The sequence below is a fragment of the Mchenga conophoros genome, linkage group LG1 (assembly GCF_057382185.1).
Source record: "Mchenga conophoros isolate Kocher_MC1m ecotype Shallow Benthic linkage group LG1, M_conophoros_male_GT1.1, whole genome shotgun sequence".
Lineage (NCBI taxonomy): Eukaryota > Metazoa > Chordata > Actinopteri > Cichliformes > Cichlidae > Mchenga > Mchenga conophoros.
In genome coordinates this window covers 34,988,487-35,007,649 of record NC_140526.1, presented here as the reverse complement: position 1 = coordinate 35,007,649, position 19,163 = coordinate 34,988,487, and the positions used below count along the sequence as shown (strand labels likewise).

The following is a 19,163-nucleotide window of genomic DNA, read 5'->3' as shown; positions in this document are numbered from 1 at the left end:
ACCTTTTTTGAGTGGTTCTTTAAAGAACCACTTTAAATCTTTCAAAATAAAATGTATCATAAATTGAATTTGAGTAGGGTAAAATAAATAAAATAGGGTAAAATAAATACGAGCACAGCATAGACATATATTAATGGTTTATTGTCATTTTGTAGTATACCAAAAGACAAAACGGCATTTTAACCCTCAGCACAACATCACTACTAATACATGTCACATATTAGTGTTTTAAACAGTAATAATTAAATATATTGGCTATACTATAAATAAATATATATATAAAAATACTATATCTACAGATAACACAACAATTAATACATGTATTGTTTAATTAAGAAAACATCAGAAAGTGATAAAACACATTAGAAATAGCAATAGCTTCATAACAGACCAATAAATCAACACATCACAATCAGCAGATGTTTGCATGTTCAGTAAAAATATTTCAACAACAAGTTTATGATTAAAATGATCAATGAACTTCAGCCTTACGCTATGTAATGTACGTTTCATGTTGTACTCATGGTCCTTTGTTAGTCCAGTTTAGGATAATGTCTCTGACGTATGTATCATATCAAATATATGTCATATCAAAACAAGCCCACACCTGCAGTTGTTTCAGTTTTTCACTGGTGCTTCCTGTCAGCTGGTCAACCTCACTCAGGCGGACATCCATATCAGCCAACCAAACGACAAGTTCCTCCCTTTGTGCTTCAAATCCCTCCCACTCTGAGACAAGGAGCTGAAAGAGAGAGAAAAGAGTCAATTATAAAGAAGAGAGAAAAGTGAAAGCCTCCTCAGAAGGTCTGACTCGCATACCTGCAGTTGACCTGTGATGGACTCCAGTTTGGCGTTCACGTCATCCCTCGCTGTTGCCAGCAGCCGAGTCTGCAGGGTGCCCTGGAAGAGCTGAGTTAATGTTTGACTCCTCCTGGTCAGGCTCTCCAGCTGGATGAGCCGAGGTCTCCCCTCTCGCCGCTGCCTCTGAACACAGAAACACAAATTGCATCTGAAGCAGGAGGTGCAGATTTTTTTTTTGCTATTCTTTTCTAAATCCAGGCTAGATCACGTGGAGGTATTTAGAAAATTTAATTTGGCCAGCAGACGACTGTTGTCTTGCAGAAAGTCAAATCAAACATATGCGATACACAATCAATTCACAAGAACACATTATAAAAAACAAGTCCAGTTCTTGCCTGATTTCAACTGAATTCTGAATCAAAACAGGGTAAAACGAGTGTTTGCAGCAAATGTGAGCACAAAGCCTCACTTTGTACAAGCCTGCTATTAAAGTTCTCCTCTATGCAGACGACTTTCCTGTTTTCAAGGCACAACTTGGATCTGCTGTACGAATCTTATGGATACACACTAAATGAAACAATAGTGTGCATGACTCCAGATTCTGATCCCTCATCCTAATATGGTCCCAACATAGCAACAGCAATAAAGCAAATGTTGAGACTTCAAAATACAAAAGTCCACAAACCAATGGCTGACATGGGTTTTATCGTAAGGGTGATAAATATACAGATTTCAGTCTGTCTTAGAGATTTGATGTTCATTTACCTGCAGATGCACTATACGTGCCTGTTCCATGGTTTTCCACAAGGTTTTGCACATCACTATTTAATACAGGAAGTAGGTGAACTAAAACAAGTCATCTTTCTTTGTGAGAGGACCATATTAATGAAACAAACCTCAATGACATCATAGGGATCCCTAAAGATGCTCCTGCTGCTTCTCTTCCTCCTCATCCTAAGCTTCCTTCTCCTTGTCCTCGCCTTCCATCCAATTGTAATTCAACCTAATTGTGTTTCTCCCCCTCCTCTTCCTCATTTTGTTGGAGCTGTGAACACAATTAATGTGAATCTGGATTAATTTGTGCAAACAAGAAAAAATCTACAGCTTTTTGGTCAGAGGTGCTCTTGTGATTTAAGCCGGGTAGAGTAGATTTATGTGTTGATGCTACCTGCTTCAGCTCTGGCTGCTGAGTGATATTTACACCCTGGCTGGATTACAAACTTTAACCATGTGCTCAACTTTGGCCCAGCGTTGATACCTCTTGTTAGTATAACGACCTCTTCTTAGCTTGTATGTATGATGGTGGATAAATGAAATATACAAAGAAAATGTAACTATTTTACAAAAGAACATCTATCTTGGAAACATCAAATGACCGGAGCATAATTTGTCAACTAGTCCGAAAATAAGTTATACAGGAACAGTCAAAGACACACCTTCTCATTAGAGGTGGGAATCACCATACATCCCACGATACGATATTATCACAATACTTAACGCACGATACAATATTATTGCAATTTTTTAAAATATTTTGCGATATTCAGATTCTGTACATAAAGGTAAACTTTATCAATATTAATTTTATCTAATATCAAAGCCTCGCACTCAGTCTTTCTCTCATTTCAGTCAGTTTTATTGTTGACAAACTGAACGGTTTGTATTACAGTCTAGTCCAATTTAACTGAATGCAACCATCTGGTACAATTATAGCTATTCTGAACTATGCAATTTATGAAAACTGTGCAGCCCATTCAGCAACTGAAGAATTTGAAAGTAAATTAAAACAAAATATAATTTTACATTAAATAAAAAAGTTTTTAAACTTAATTAAAATAAAACATGTCTTAAATTAAAATAAGTAAACTGTCATGTTTATTACTGCCAAAAAAAAAAGTTAAACACATTTGGACAGTGAAGGAATGTCAGGATTCTTGCTCAGAAAAAGGAGCTGATCAACATGCTCTGAAGTCAGAGCATGTTCCAATCCACAAAAACTTTTTTTGTAACAAAATATCGATTTCTGCTGTCCCTGTATTGATACATTATTAGCAAACAAAATATCACGATACTACACAGTATCGATTTTTTCCCCCCACCCCTACTTCTCATGTCACATTTCTATTCATTTCTATTCACATTTCTATATAATTAGATTAGACAATAAAGAGTGTGGTTGCCCATTTCACTTCTTGGCATGCACACTAAATAAGGAGGTAGGCAAAAGAACAGCAGTCATGAACTGTAGGCCTCTTGCTGAACAGAATAAACATCTACAGTGGCATCAAAAAGTATTTGCACCGATCCTGATATTTTAGTTACTTTTTTATCCCACAGAGCCAGAGGTGGGTTTGGTGAGGTTTTTTTCCCTTAATAAGTGAAATTACTATTTCAACATGGCATTTTATATTTTATCATGTAGCTTTGACTAATATTAAAAATAGTTTGATGGTCTGAAACACGTAATTGCAAATGCAAAAAACTAAGAAATTGGGAAGGGGGCAAATATTTTTCCACGGCACTGTACTTGTCAGCTCTAGGTATGAATGTGTAGAAGGACACAGTGTTCCTGAAAACTGATCCTTTGTGTTCAGAGCACCCTCCAGTGACTAATAAACGATGGGCAGGCCAATCACCAACATGTATAATAACAAAGCGGTCCCATCTTGCTTTAATGTATGGGGTTTTTTGTTTGTTTTTTTTACATTCACTGTTCTTTTAAGCACACACTAGGATTAAATATCTGTTTAAAGATTTTGTTTCCCTTGCAAAAAGATGACAGGCACAGTCAAACTTGAATTTGAGTCTAAGATAACGACAGTTTCTTTAAAACAATGCTTACTATAGTATTTAACTTTTTCTCTGACTTGTATTGTCTTCAATCATGAATAGCAGTAAAGTTTTTAATTTTTAATGTTTTTTTAAATTTAAAAAACAAACACTCTGCAACAATCAAAATCAAAAGCAGATTTGATTTTTACTGCTAGGGATTATTCAGATTTTTATTTTTGTTTATTGTCCAGGACAATAAACAAAATTAACTTCACAACTACCATGTCTGTTTAGATGCTGTCCAAAAAAATCAGATGCAAGTGGAAACACAACAGATGAGCAGCTTCTGATCATAAATTGAATGCTGTGGCCATCTACTGCCTCTCACCTGGTAGTGCAAGAGGCGGCTAGCCCTCTGTTTGTATTGTATATGGGATTGTCTAAAGAGCTGGATATTATGGAAAAATGTTCTTCAACAGAAATGTGCTAGCTGGAGGATGTTACAGCAAATGCAAATAAATTAATTCCTTTTGAGTTCAGGTAAAATGTGGATTGTCCTGAAGGGATACTGAAAGACCTCATTCTGTTCAGTCGATTAAGATGATGTCTTTCAGTCTGATATTTTAAAAAAAGACATAAGAGTTAAAGTTGGAGGGTTTTTTTAAGCTGTAAACACCTTACTTGCAATTCTTAAATTTTTTTGAATGAATTGAAAGCCTCATGATCTGATTAAATTGGGTGGTTTGTGATTTATACACTGGAAAAAATATTTATGCCCAAAGTGCTGACTTTAAGTAATTTGACTGACTTAATGGAATCAGGTCACACGAAATGTACTTGATTGGTATAAATTCAATTTACACCAAGCATGTTTTCCTTAATAATTCATTATTTGAATAAACCTTTGAAGTTATATATTTCAGTTGCATTTTACTCAAAAATATTACTTCAGACCTTTTTTAGTGCGTTACTGTAAGCGCAGCATAGCATAGTGCCTGTAGAAATTAGGTCTCTGTTTCGGTTTAACTAAGAACCTATATGTGGTAGGGTGGTGGTTTTGTAAATGTTTGTTCCATATATTAAAAATTAACAAAAGGTTCACAGTAACAAGGTGACTAAAAAGTTACATTTTTTGCAGGAGGCTATTTAATGATAAATCTATTTGCCTTCACAGCAAAATCTCCAGTGTTAAATTAACACTGGAGAGTGTCTATATGGGTCCACACCTCTGAGTGTTAAATACAACACTGTTGAGTGTTAAATTAACACTTTTGACAGTGTTATATGTTTAAAAGTAACCTAGTCAGTTTTGAAGATTAACAATGGCTAACACTGAGCAGTGCTGATTTTCTAACACTGGAATATTTCTAACATTTTGAGTTATTTTCCAGTGTTAGAAAATCAGCACTGCTCAGTGTTAGCCATTGTTAATCTTTAAAACTGACTAGGTTACTTTTAAACATATAACACTGTCAAAAGTGTTAATTTAACACTCAACAGTGTTGTATTTAGCACTCAGAGGTGTGGACCCATATAGACACTCTCTAGTGTTAATTTAACACTGGAGATTTTGCTGTGTTCCTGGATTAAAAGTTTGTGATTATAAACAGAGCTCCGCCTCCTCACATAGAGTTAGCTTTTACCTCATTTTACAATCTGTGTATTATTTTCATATGAGAAGGGAACAAGGTTCAATAGACACATATTGGACATGGAGGGTTTTTGGAAAAAGTGGAAAAAGCATGTAGTGAAAATATCCAGCTGTATCTAGTAAAGAAGATGATGCTGATGCTATCCTCTACATGTCTTTGAGTTCATTCACAGGTCATAGTCTCTGTGCTTACAGCTCCAAGGTGACGGCCACTTCAGCTGCATTCAGTCCATATTTAGTTTCACAGCAAAGAGGGAGGGAAAAAAACTCCTCTCCAGTGTAAGTGGCTGGTTTCATCTGAGTGACACATACTGTAATTTCACCCAGTGTCAAATAGGATTTATTCTCATATTTTCCGAATATGGGTTTGGCTCCAATGGTTAATTCTTCATGGGAAATCCAATCATTTCATTACAGCTATATGAAATTTCATTGCACATGCAATTATATATTGACCATTAGGTGAAAGGTTGAGGAGGAGACTTGCTTACTATAGCACTAAATGAAGAACACGATTGTGTGAGCCATTTTAAAGTACCTGCGCCTCATTGGTTTATTTGTATGCCAGGTTACTTTGACAGAAGTATTCAAGTATCTTTACGATCATAATCACTGATGTACATCTATGCTATAAGTTTCAGCTGCCCATGATGCTGTTGAAACAAAAACAAACAAACAAAAGTTGAAATGATGTAGAAGTTTAGTTTCTAATCAAGTTTTATGAATGAAAAAAAAATCACTTACCAAAGCGCTTTGACTGTCATGTGTGTTTTAGGATGGTTTAAAATCCAACATGTCTCGGGAAAGGATCTGGAAACTGAACCCTTGTTTTTTTGTTCTTGTTTTGTTTTTTGTTTTTCGGGGGGGGGGGGGGGGGGGGGGGGGTACTAAGACTTGAAGCACCACTGCAGCAGTGGTGGAGGCCTGTATGTGGGTGGAAAACGAAAGCCCAATCAAAAGCATCTCCAGGAAGAAGGAAGTCGTTGAGGAAAATAACAGCCAAACGGCAACATTTCCTCTTTAACTTTCTGGCCTTCAAAATAAAGTAAAAGTTGCTAAAAGAAAATTGAGGGAAAGGTCATATGAAATTAAAACGCCATTAGATAAAAAAATGTGACCTTCACTTTATTAGATTAAAAAAAAAGCTCTATTAAATTTCACGACTCTTAAATTTCACACCTGAGCAACATTTAACCACCGCAGGTGTGTGTGTGTGTGTGTGTGTGTGTGTGTGGTAACTGTATTACATATTAAACATTGTAAGTATATCAAAACGGCGATGGCAGTATTTTCCTGGCAGAGGGAGCCATCTTTTGCTCTATTGCTGAGGTGGGCTAAAGATTTTGCCTCTCAAAGAATTTATTGTGATTTGTGTGTGTATGTGTAGACTGTACACTCCTGTTGTTTTGTTTTTTATGCGATACTGTATAAATTGTGACGCATACATTTTTTAAATAGACATTTAATCTGAAAAGCCAACGCCGGAAGTCAAACTCTAAACCTGCCTATCCAGCGGCAGTAACTTTCCCTTCCCTCATCGACTACAAAATGGACTGGAACGAAGACGCAAATGTAAGACAATTTATACATAATAATTGCTTCTTTGTCTTGTTGTATGTAGTTTCTGATTTATCGTGTTGACACTTGGCACATGGGCATTTTTTCAGTTATGTTATTTTTGTTAGCTGTCAATTAGCTAGCTTGCTGTTAAATTTTAGCTTGTGTTGAGTTGGTGTAACGTGTAATAACCTGCCTGATAGACTTCGAGTTAAATCAGGGCTCGTCGTCGTTAGCTTCATAGGCATAGTGAACCTGCAGCTAGTTACCTGAATTCAAAGCGTCCTAGCATTTAGCTCATTTCTTTGGCGTGAAACCTCTGGTGCTGACTTTACGGAAGTGCTTTCTGGTTTATCTGGTTGACATGATGATTAACTGACAAACAGATGAGGGTTTGGGGTTTTTTGTTTGTTTGTTTGTTTTACCTTTCCCATTATCATGATGCTGTAATCCTCTTCCAGCACACAAGTCCCAGTCCTTGTCCGAGCTGCGTGTGTTCAGCTAAATCCACATGTATTAATACTCATAACAGCCAGAAAGCGTGCAGCTTTTACCATATGTTGGTAAATTAGCCATCTGTCTAGATCACGGCAGCAGCCTGTTGTATTCACAGTGTGACCATCAGTATTAAACATCTATTCTAATCCAGACTGACAGCAAAACGCATCCAGCACATCCATCTATCCCAGAAGATAAAACGGCTGCCTAGTGCTGCAGTAGTAGGGTGGGATTAACTCAACAATGCAAGATTTATCTACATATTCAGCGCAGTGCAAACTTCTCACAGCTTTCATCTGAAACCTTCTCTAAATGATAAACTTGTGCGATGATTGATTTATATTATAAAGGGAAAATTATACTAAATTTCCAACAATGTATTTAGCAAATGAGTTAGCTACTTACTGTCAGCATTCCCTTAGACCGTACATCACCTTGTGTTTGCCTAGGATATATATTTTGCTATATACAGTATATGGACAAAAAGTATTAGGCCACAATACATTACACCTACGAGAGCTTTTAGTCATCTCATTCTAAAATCTATAGACATTAATTATGGATAGATCCATCATTATAAGCTGTCATAGGTCAATCTCAGCCAAACACATCGTTTTCCGTCTGCCTCCAGTTTGTATTTGTGTGTCAAAAAAGTATGAAAGCATAACTAGGGGTGGTTGATACAGCCTCAAATTTATAGCACGATATTTCTGACTGCATGGAAAAAAATAGAACTGAGCAGTGTTATTGATACTTGCAACTTGGCGGGAAGTAGCATTCATAAGTGTAAGTAAATGAAGGGGATTTTCCGTCATTCTTTTCCATAGAGCTACTGTCATCTGTGAGAAGCTTCCTTATTTTTAGTGTGAATGTACCAAAACAAATTGGAAGCAACAGCATTATTATCCAGTGACACAGCATAAGCTAGATGTAAATACAAATGTAGTCTAAGGTAGTTTTTTCCCTTGAAAACAGAACTGCAGAAGTTGTGTTAAAAGTATGTCAGATGTTAATTAATAAGTAGTTTAATTTTAAGGTACTTAAATGTCTCTTTTGGCACTCTCAGATATGCCTGGACTTGTCTCATTGCACAGACCAAGGAATGTAAACACATGGCTTTGTTATAGCAGTGATATCAATATGATATTTTTATGTCACATGAACATTTATACCGGTTTCGCTGTGGAGAATATTATATGGCAAAAATTCTCTGGGGGTGCTTGTTTGGGAATACCAAGGTTTTATTTCTGAAAGTCAACTTAAAAAAAAAAAAAGCCACTTATTAGTTTATTCCATAGAATAACAGATAAGCGTTACATGTGAGGCCTTGAGTTTGTTTTCTCCATATACAACCAATTTTCAGTATTCTAAAACAAAAAGAGCAGCAGATTCAGAGACTGTAAAGAGGAAATACTTTTACTTGATAGTTGGCTTGAATAATTAATCTATTATTACAACAGTCACAGACAGATTAATTGATTCAGAAATAAACTCTGGGTTGCTAAAGTTGACAAATTGATTTAATCTCATGGTATACCGTAATACCAAGCTCCTCAGTCTCTATACAGTGAGTCAGAAAAATTAGAGGGATGGCAGCAAAGGGCTTTGGCTGGGCTCAATTTGGACTTGACAGTTTGATCCCACGGTCTCTACCACTTTAAAGGTTCCCTGTGGACCACTTTGGACTAAATAAGTGTCTCGTCGTGTGCATGTTGCAGGATCACAGCCACATGCATGACAGCTGTCACCATGGGCATCAAGGCCATTCTCACAGTCATGGGCCAAGACCGGCAGGATTTGGAGGGATGGTGAATCCATTCATGCCGGGTTTTTACGGACAGTTCGGGAAAAATGCAGATCTGACTGACATCAGGGAGCAACCAAAGAAACGGTCACACATGGATGATAGCAGCAGTTGGGACATAGTGAAGGCATCACAGTAAGTAGTGGAACATGTAATTTCTAATATTTTAAACACTACACCATCTAAGAAACACTGAGATTTGGGACTAGTAACTGTCTTTTAGAGCCTTAGATTTGTTCTGTTTTACTAGTATTAAGCACAGGTATATAGATGAGTTGAGTGTCCTGTAAAGAGGCTCATGGACCTCTCAAATGGCTGAGGTCATGACAGAGAGCATCTTCAGCATTGTTATCAGCACCTAGAACATCTCAAAGATGAGAGCAAACCTCACTCCTGAGCATGTCTACTACAGGTGGGAATTCATGAACTGTATCATCTGTAAAGTTTGGAAACTTGTACTTTTGTACTGGAAAATAAAATATTTTTGATTTAATTTGGAGCTTTGTTTGAACTTATGGACAGAAGCTATTTTTAGTTTCTTTTTTGCATGTGTTTTTAAAAAAATTTATATTCAAATTCATATGTTTCCTGGGTCATTATTTTAATTTAATGCGGGACAAGACAACAGGGTCATAGTCACCATTGGGCAGACTGAGCAGGTGAGGTACTGGAGCCTAAAATAGGTCTGCCCACAGGAAGCGGAGATAAGAGTTATTGAAATAATCGGTGACTAATTGACTAATCAAAGAAGAATTGGCAGATTAGTCCACTAACAAAATAATCTTTAGTTGCAGTCCTAAAACAGAGCAGCAAATCTAGAACAAAAAGATAAGAAGATAAAGACAAAGGTCAAAGTTCAGACCTTAGTGCTGTGCTGGGACTTTAAGAAACCTGCCTGCAAAACTCAATGACCTAAAGAAATGCTGGAAAAAAGACAAATGTTGCCAGTGTTGTAAAAGGTCTGAATTCCTCCACAGTAGGGCTGGGCGATATGACCCAAAATTCATATCTCGATATTTTTTAGCTGGATGGCGATATAAGATATATATATCTCGATATATTTTTTTAAAGCCATAAAGTAAGAACAAAAAGAGAGTTCTTAGTCAAAGCTGTGTCCCAGATGTCACACAGGCACTTTTATTAACATAGAACAGATGTACATAAAATTTACTCAAAAATAAATTATGAGCATTTATTAAATAATAATGCTCCATAAATAAAAGAAAACAATGTTGTTTTTGTGCATAACAAAAAGCTCACAATTGTGCAGTCAAAATGTAAACTAAAAGACGCTGAGCATAATAACAAAGACGGACAGATTTCACAGCTGCTCTGTTCCCAAGTTTTACTGCGTGACTGACAGCCTGGAGTTTGAAATCCGCTTCGCAACCACGTCTCTTAACAGGTGCCATTTATGGTCCTTATACACAGTAGGGTAATATTACGTTGAAGCACAGTACGTATCACTCCGCGAGGCTCAGCCGTAATGCTCCGACAATCCATCAAGCGGTGCAGCTCCGTAGCTTACTAAAGTCGTACTAAAACGTTTTTTGACAGATTGCTGAGCGCCGTGTTCCACATAAAATCGGTTCGCAGTCATCAAGCACAACCAGAATTCATACATAAGGCGCGCTGTCAACTTTTGAGAAAATGAAAGGATTTTAGTCCGTGCAGCACCTCTGGGCTGCATGGCGTTAGCGTGGTTAGCTCGTTAGCGTGGTTAGCTAGCTAACACGTTGACGCCGTCCAGCCCCACGCACGGCGATGTGCAGTAACTCGTTAACGGAGATTTGCCGTGTCCATCTTGTCGCTTCCTGCAGGTGAAGCGATGGGGGAGGAGGGGAGGCCGAGTAACGTTGCGTAAAGACGAAAGTGGACGAAAGAGAGGCAAACTTGCGGCTCCACATAGACTATATCGATATAAAGGATATTGTCACATCTTATATCTCGTATAAAAATATATCGATATTTTTTAAAAACTCGATATATCGTCCAGCTCTACTCCACAGTGATATGAGAAACAGATAAAGTCATAAAAGAAAAGTACTTCAAATTATTGGCGCTAAAGGTGTTTCTACAAGCTACTGAATCATGGGGTGGGCCTAGTTTTTCACAGGACTGCACAGAGCCCTGTGAAAACTTTCTTTCTTTCGTGACTCTAAATATATGGTAATATTGATAATTGTAGGCCTGTTTTCAGCTGTTCATAATCTTTGTTTATGATATAATGTAGAACAAGATATAGCACGTGTTAGTTTATATCCAATTTAGAAATGTAAAGAATGGATGCACTTGTTGATGTGCTTTAGTTTTTTTGAGATAAGTACATGTAAGGATTTGCGGCTAATGATCAGTTAGTAGAGGTAAATAAAAGCAGAATTCACTCACGCTGTTTAAGCCGGGGGACAATAGAAAAAAACCAATAGAACCGCTTCTATCTATTTATCTAACCATGACTTTGTAGGGAAGAGTATGTGTATACGTTTTTTTTTGTTTGTTTTTTTTTTGTCTTCCACATTCTAAAAGTCCTTCTTGAGTAACTTGCTTTTCCAGGTCACATTGTACTTTTAGTTCTCTAACATATTTTATCTACATTTGTCGCATCTCCTCAGTTTATCTGTAGTTTGGATTTAATTTGATTGCAGAGCACTGTGTGGTTTATAACATGATTGATTGCCGTGTGTGTGTGCGTGCATGCGCATGCGTGTGTGTGCGTGTCCCGCAGGTTTGGAATCCTGGAGCGCTGTAAGGAGCTGGTGGAAGCTGGATATGACGTCAGGCAGCCAGACAAAGAGAACGTCACTCTGCTGCACTGGGCTGCTATCAACAACCGCTTAGAGCTGGTCAAGTAAGGCCTTTAGATCTCATCTCAGTCTGACAACGAAAAGAAAGAAAGAAATGGAAATCTGTTTTGTGAACACATCTACTGCAAATGACCTATCACAACACACCAAATCGGGGGGTATAATTATTTATTCTAGACAATTACTTGAATCTATACATAAAAAAATACTACAATTGTGACAAATGATCAGTTTGCATTTTATATATAACCAACACAGGCTTTCTTTTGGCACTTAAGTTTATGAATAATAATGCAAATAATTAACAAATAGTAGCTAAACAAAAACTGGAAACCAGGGAGACAAATAAATGAATACAAATAATAAAAACCCACAAAATACTTTGAAGTATGATCTTTACATCTGTTCTCTTTTGTTTTCTAACAGGTATTATATTTCCAAAGGAGCAATAGTAGACCAGCTGGGCGGAGACCTGAACTCTACTCCACTTCATTGGGCCATAAGGTGACTATATGGCTGTGCACGATATAGAGCTGGGTTGGGCTGCTTTGCTTTGTTTTGCATATCGTTAGCTTCATAGCATAAGTGCCTAAGTCATTGACTTAGTCAAATGACTTAGGCAATTATGCTATGAAGCTAACGATATGCATTATTTTACTTTAGTTTTGGTTTACCAGCAACCACTGGTTAAAGTTTACCTGCATTAGAAGAGATTATGCACTTTGGCAGTGTGTCCTCAGTGAGGCTACGTAACTGTTTTACAACTAGTCTGCTGGGTGTTTTAAGACTTGTCCATTATCATGTTTTTGTTTGAATGACCAGACAGGGCCACCTCCCCATGGTAATCCAGCTAATGAGATATGGAGCAGACCCCTCTGTTGCAGATGGAGAGGGCTACAGGGCTCTCCACCTTGCTATTCTCTTCCAACACATGGCAATAGCAGCTTATCTTATAGCTAAGGGACAGGTCAGACATACACATCACTTTATATCCCACTCTTTCTCTCTGCAACACTTCTGTTTTCACTCTTTCTCTGATTACATTTGCTTCTCACTTTGCGCAAGTTGTGGTTTTGTTTCTCAATTTCTCCGTTGCCTCCAGGAAGTTGACGGGCCTGACTGCAATGGACAGACGCCACTAATGTTAGCAGCACAGAAGATTATCGGGTAAGGCCTCTTTCTCTTTTTTAACCCCAGTGCTTTGATTGCTTGTCTTGATAAGAAATTAAGTATAGTTTGTTAGCATAATCCTTTTTTTCTGATTGCTAAAAGTATTCTGATAGTATCTAAATGTGCTGTAACAAAGTAAGATGTTTCCTTTCTGTCACAGGCCTGAACCAACAAACTTTTTAATCAAAAATAATGCCTCCGTGAGCGCTGTGGACAAAGTCAACAGGAACACTCCACTGCACTGTGCTGTGCTGGCAGGAAATGTAGATGCTGCCCACATCCTGCTGGAGGCTGGGGCCAGTGTGGAAGCAGAAAACATTAATGTGAGCTTCAATAAATTCAAACACTTTTTTTTCTCTTTTTTTTTTTTACATTATTGTGAGTGCATAATGTTGGAATACATAAACAGAATATTATTCTTATTAACCTTTAGCTGTAAAAGGCTAAATGGGTAATGTCATCACCCTGTTGGTCAGGCAGGCAAGCGGTGAGGTGGGCGCGTGAACACTTAAGTTTGTCAAAGCGATAACTCGAGAACTGTAGGAGTTGATCCCACAGGCGCAGCTACTGTCATATGAGTTTGAATCCCGATGATAAAGTCAGTGTTCAGAGGTCAGGTTTTCTAGGAGACGTAGGATTTTGAACTGGATACTCTAGGTGTATATTCTAGGAGCACACTGTTTTGTTTTTCAACTGAATGTGTTTGCTTAATCTCTGCATGAGCGCTTTGTTCACTATTAAGTAAGTAAGCCATCTTAGTAGATCAGGCCAAGTAACAGGTACACCTTGCTTTCATCATTATTCAGCTCTAAATGCTTGCATATGAAATAATGAATAGGCAATGCACAGTATTCCTACAGTATTCCATTAAGTCTTGATGCCCACTATAATGAAGTCTGAGTTGCTGAGCTCACTAAAAAAAAACAACAAGATTTTCTTGGAGAATGCACTGAATAGTATTGCTCACTCCATGTCTCTGAATAGCTTTGCATGTATCTGCAGACTGACAATAAATAAGCTGTTTCTTGATTCATTTACTACAATAGAACTATGCCCTTAAACTTGAGTTTAACACAAGTTAAACTTGGGTTTTTTGCACTGCGTTTGACAATAGAGTTCATGTACTCAGCGTAAACAGTCAATTATAAGAACTACAATTATACCCACTTTTGAACTGAATCAGTGATTCATTTTTTTCATGGGGTTCTTAATGTTCTTCTTCAGGGTCACACACCCATCGACTTGGCTCACCAAGTGCACAGCCCGTTGCTCATGCACATGCTCAATCAGGTCAAACGGGAGAGGCTTCGTTCCAACTCTCGCTGCCTGCGAGTCGTGAACAGATACAGGGTACGTTTGTCTCAAATAACACGTTTTTAGCAGTCTACAGTGACTCTTCTAAAAGAATCCTCTCCCTGTATTTCTCAGGTGTTTCTGCAGTTTTTACTCTGCACGGCTTTGTTTGGAGGTGTTGGTGCAATAGTGGATATGAACTCAGAATCCTGGTTACTCAAAGGGATCCTGTTGGCCTGTGTGATAGGTGTGATTAATCTGGCTACAAGGTGAGGATACACTTCCACTGATTCACGGATGTACTCTACTGTTATTAAAACCTGTGTTATTGATTTAGTAATGAATGTTTGCATGAAACAGGAATTTCCCAGGCTCAGACTTTCAGTCCAACCTACAAGCTTCAAGTCTCATGGCTTCAATCTTTTGGATGCTTGTCACCTGGTGCCTCTGGTTTATGCCAGATATCCTTTGAAAAAATGAAACCACACCTTAAAGCATTTCCTTTGGGAGAAGCAAGTCAGTACCAGATGAAAAACATAAGCAAGACTCATGAATGCACTTGATGGATAATGCTTTTAAACCGGAAGATTCTCTGAGGGTGTGTGTTTTGTTTTGTTTTTTTCTTTCTGTTGTAAGAGTGATGCATAGTTTTATCATCAGTAAAGAGAAACAGATCTGTCATTGGAGGCCAATAAATTAGGCAACTGGGTTTCATTCATATTCTGATGACAAACTGAACAGAGACCTTCTTAACTTGAAACTCCACATCAGCCTAGTGCCACAGTACAGGTACTGTTCACTCTGAATGCCACTGCTTTACTCTACTACTACCTCCGCACCTGCAGGACGGACCCCGGCTTCATCAGAGCAACTGAAGAGGAGAAGAAAATGGTGAGAAGGACAGAGTTCAGAATATTCCATGTAAATGTTTTACATGGAGCTGAGCTATGTTTTGTTCCTCTGTGTTGACAGAATGTGTTGGTGTTGGCTGAAGCCGGCTGTCTGGACCCCAGGATATTGTGCACCTCTTGTATGGTAAGGCCACTGACCTGCAACCACCTCTTTAATAACACTGCACCATTAGCACTGTGACAACCAGTACTATTTTATACCATGTGTTTTTACAGATAAAGAAGCCAATGAGAGCCAATCACTGCTTCAGCTGCGATGCCTGTGTGGCCAAGCAGGACCACCACTCCATCTGGACCAACAGCTGCATTGGTAACACACAAGCCTGTTCGTAACTTTCAAATTACGCAACAGCAGGAAGAACTGTCAAACACGAAGACAAAGCTGAGAAAGTCATGTCTTATTTAGGAGGTCTAGTATATCAAGACTTAAGGGATGCATTAAAAAACTATACAGTATTTTTCCTGAAGATAAAGTGCTCTGATCCCTAGTCATTCAAATTATTGGAGAGCATAATACTTTCCCATAAATGTTTTTTGACGCACTGCTACTAAATTATTACCTTTTTTAATTTTTTGCATCTTTTAATCTGATTATTTTCTTTTCCCCAGGTGCGAGGAACCATCACTACTTCATCCTCTTTCTGTTCTCCCTCGTGCTGATGGGAGCCTGGATGTTGTACGGCTGTGTCATGTGTGAGTTCTGCAACAGCTAGTGTAGCCATGCCATCTGACACGCTATGACCTTTACCCTGGATGAACATGCCTGTGTATGTTTCTTTCAGACTGGTCCGCTCATTGCATGCTGCATTACGAGGAGCAGGGCCTGTGGGGTACCTTCTCTGGCCTGATAGGGTGCTCTCCCTGGCTGCTCTGCATCTTCGTCCTGGTCGTCTATCATACAAGTTGGTCTACTTTGACCCTGCTGCTGCAGCTCTACCAGGTGACTCGCTGCTTGGAGTTTCTTAATGGGGTTCTAAGGCTCTGTATATCATATGGATAGTATTCACTGTCACGCACATATTGCGTTTTCTGTAAATGTTTCAAAATAGGGGATTAGTTGGCAGAATTCAACATAAATTACTACAAATTCTGTGTTTTGGGTGAGACCAGAGAAAATTCCCGGCTTTCCATTTTGTTTTGAGTGTTTGCTTAATCATTTTAAAATATAGATGGAAATATTCAGCTTTGGCCTTCACAAAAGTCTTTAAATTTTACCCCAAGCTTAGTTCTTTGTTTTTCTTGCTCTAACACACAACATACCTTATTTTTGTGTGTGTGTGTGTGTGTGTGTGTGTGTGTGTGTGTGTGTGTGTGTGTGTGTGTGTGTGTGATCAGATTGCATTCCTGGGACTGACGGCAGTAGAGCGAACAAATCTAACACATCGCCAGAGGAAACTCGGGCAACCTGTCTCTCTGAGACAAAATCCATTCAAGTGAGTTGCATGTAGTGCTTCTTGTCTTTATCGTATAACTTATATCTTGATATTTACAAATTGTTTGCTTAGTTGTCTGTAGCATGCCATGGGCTCTTTAGGATTTACTGGCAAATCATGTGCTGTGCGTTTTGTTTTGTTTTTTTAACCTAAACTCGTACTTTATGTTGTCGGTCAGCTGAGTCACTTTTCTCTGATTCTGTGTTCATAGTTTGGGCGTGGTTAGGAACCTGGTGTCGTTCTTCCATCTCCGCTGTTGTGGACTCTTCAAACCGGTCATCATTGACTGGACACAGCAGTTCCAACCTGGCCACCAGCATGTGTTCGGTCACACCGACATGGTCTGACCTCCTCCACGCTCAGGGTCAAGGGTCAGACTCTGGACCAAAAGCACAGACATTTATTTATTGTTTTTTAATGTGGTGGCTCCTTGTGGAAAGAGACTGCAATACTCAGAATTGGGAAAACGCAAAGAAACATGTAGATATTTGATTCAGTTGCTGTTTGTACAGACTGCTGCTGCCTTATACTTGACCAGTGTAAGTAAAGGGAAAATAACAGAACCTTTAGAGGCCTACTTGTGATGGAGGTTTTGTCCTGTTTTTATGAACACATTAAAACTATTTTTACTATCTGTTCAGAAAAGAAGAATTGGACTTTGTATGTGTGGAAAAATTGGTTTTATGACTTTTGTAAAAATTGCATGCATTTAATACAAATGACCACTATTAAACTTCAATAAAACAATGTTGTGCCTGTCTTTTTAACTGGTTCTGAGTGGATTTGGGCCTCTGAGTACAGCAGGGGATGACGAACAAAACAAAGAAACAAAAGAAAAGAAGAAACAGGTCAATACTTCTACTCAGATAATGCTATTAAACATTGAAATAAAGTAGAAAAACGTACTTTTTGGCATACAAATTGCTTTTTTTCGTGTTAAATTGTCTGTGTTTGACAAATGTGCTGATTTTTCACATGTGATAGCAGAACTGAATTGGGCATGCACAGGATGAGTCACATCATTTGAAACTTAGCCCTGATTGGAGAAATTGTAAGTGTTACAACTGACCCACGTTACAACTATCCCCGGTCTCCCCTACTTTGGCAAGGGTCTCAGCAGGTAAGGGGGGCAAAGGTGTTTCTGCAAGTGACACACGGGATGGAGCCCCAGCATTCAATGTCGGAGATGGAAAGACGGGCGGAGTTTCAGGATGTGAGACTCTTAGCAGTCAGGACACCAGTGAGGTTGCCGCTACTTCTGCTGAAGTGTGTGAGGAGTTTGGCCACACAACTACGCCAGTAGGAGTGCAACAGGAAATGGATGTGGATGGAATGGTCCACAGTGACAGGAATTTGTTTGGGGATAATGAAAGTGTTTTTAAGATTCCACATACAAAAAGGAAACCTAAGGACTCTAAAGGTGCAAAGCCAAAAAAGATGCAGGCAAACAAAAAGGGTGGAAGAGAGAGTGATAGTGATAGAGAGTCATCTGACTCTTCTATTCCTGATGGTCAGAGAAGTAATGGGTACAGTTTAGAACAAGAGTTTTTTGGAAGTAACCAAAGGAAAGCGAGATGTGGTTATACAAGATTTTTTCCCTGATAGAGAGTTGTTTCTTGATTCAGCTAAATGGTTGATATGACAAAGGACCCCTGATGGTTTGAGGGACACTGAAGTGTATAGACTGGTTCTAATTTTCTGCATCAGTTTTCGCAGAGTTTGATGCTATACCTGACAGGGGAAAAACAGCAGGTACGATGCTGTATTCTTGTTTTTTTATGGATCTTTTTCTGTATGGTTATGAGTAGCTTTAAAATCCCATCCTTGAACCTTAATGGTGCAAGGGACATGGAAAAAGGGCGATGTATTTTGACCTTTTAAAATCTAAATGCATTGACATAGCGTTTGCTCAAGAAACTCATAGTAGTTTTGATATTGAAGTTCAAAACCTTGGTGAGAACATTTTAAGGTTGGTTTTGATGTGGGCCCTGTATGGGGGTCGCTGTACAAGCCACCATTGACCAAGAAAGCTGGTAATTTACAGTGGCGGATTTTACATGGTATCATTGTCCATCATTAACCCTGGGTCTTCAGATGCATGTCCTTTTTGTTCAATGAGAGAAACTATTTTTCATTGTTTTGTACAGTGTTTCAGATTGATTGATTGATTTTCAGTACTTAATGGTATTTGGGAATCCTTTGGAGAAGTTTTCACACAACAGTGTTTTATTTTTGGTTTTTCATATGACACAGGGGAAGAAGAAAAGAGGGACAATTGCTGATTTTTTTTCTTGGGCCAAGCAAAGTTGGAAATTTACTTGAGTAGAAAGTACAAGATTGATAATGGACGAAATACTGATTGTGTTGAGCTCTTCAAAAGTGTTTCGAGAGCAAAAGTGATGTTAGAGTATATAAATATTATTTCAATATGGTTGGACTGGGTGTTTTTCGAAATCTTTAGGATTATAA

The 19,163-nt window shown here is 38.3% G+C and overlaps 2 protein-coding genes across 3 annotated transcripts; one reads left to right on the top strand and one right to left on the bottom strand.

The window, feature by feature from the left end:
• Positions 1 to 212: 212 nt before the first annotated feature.
• Positions 213 to 6,078, bottom strand: LOC146583699 (uncharacterized). 2 transcript variants are annotated; one of them, XM_085281126.1, is made up of 4 exons: positions 5,969 to 6,078; positions 1,698 to 1,846; positions 820 to 984; positions 213 to 742 (listed from the first exon to the last, which is right to left on the bottom strand). In XM_085281126.1, exons 2-4 carry the CDS (start codon positions 1,752 to 1,754, stop codon positions 575 to 577), a joined length of 390 nt encoding a protein of 129 aa, XP_085137252.1. In that variant the 5' UTR covers positions 1,755 to 1,846; positions 5,969 to 6,078; the 3' UTR covers positions 213 to 574. The 2 variants fall into 2 exon arrangements, with proteins under 2 accessions (XP_085137252.1, XP_085137258.1); XM_085281132.1 differs by lacking the exon at positions 5,969 to 6,078 and adding an exon at positions 1,970 to 2,114.
• Positions 6,079 to 6,682: 604 nt separating this feature from the next.
• Positions 6,683 to 17,559, top strand: zdhhc13 (zDHHC palmitoyltransferase 13). Its single transcript, XM_085276115.1, has 17 exons — positions 6,683 to 6,796; positions 8,998 to 9,218; positions 11,809 to 11,931; positions 12,314 to 12,391; positions 12,710 to 12,854; positions 12,990 to 13,054; positions 13,218 to 13,380; positions 14,282 to 14,407; positions 14,486 to 14,619; positions 14,711 to 14,813; positions 15,119 to 15,241; positions 15,323 to 15,385; positions 15,478 to 15,571; positions 15,871 to 15,954; positions 16,044 to 16,201; positions 16,597 to 16,694; positions 16,906 to 17,559. Exons 1-17 carry the CDS (start codon positions 6,773 to 6,775, stop codon positions 17,039 to 17,041), a joined length of 1,938 nt encoding a protein of 645 aa, XP_085132241.1. The 5' UTR covers positions 6,683 to 6,772; the 3' UTR covers positions 17,042 to 17,559.
• The last annotated feature ends 1,604 nt before the right edge of the window (positions 17,560 to 19,163 follow it).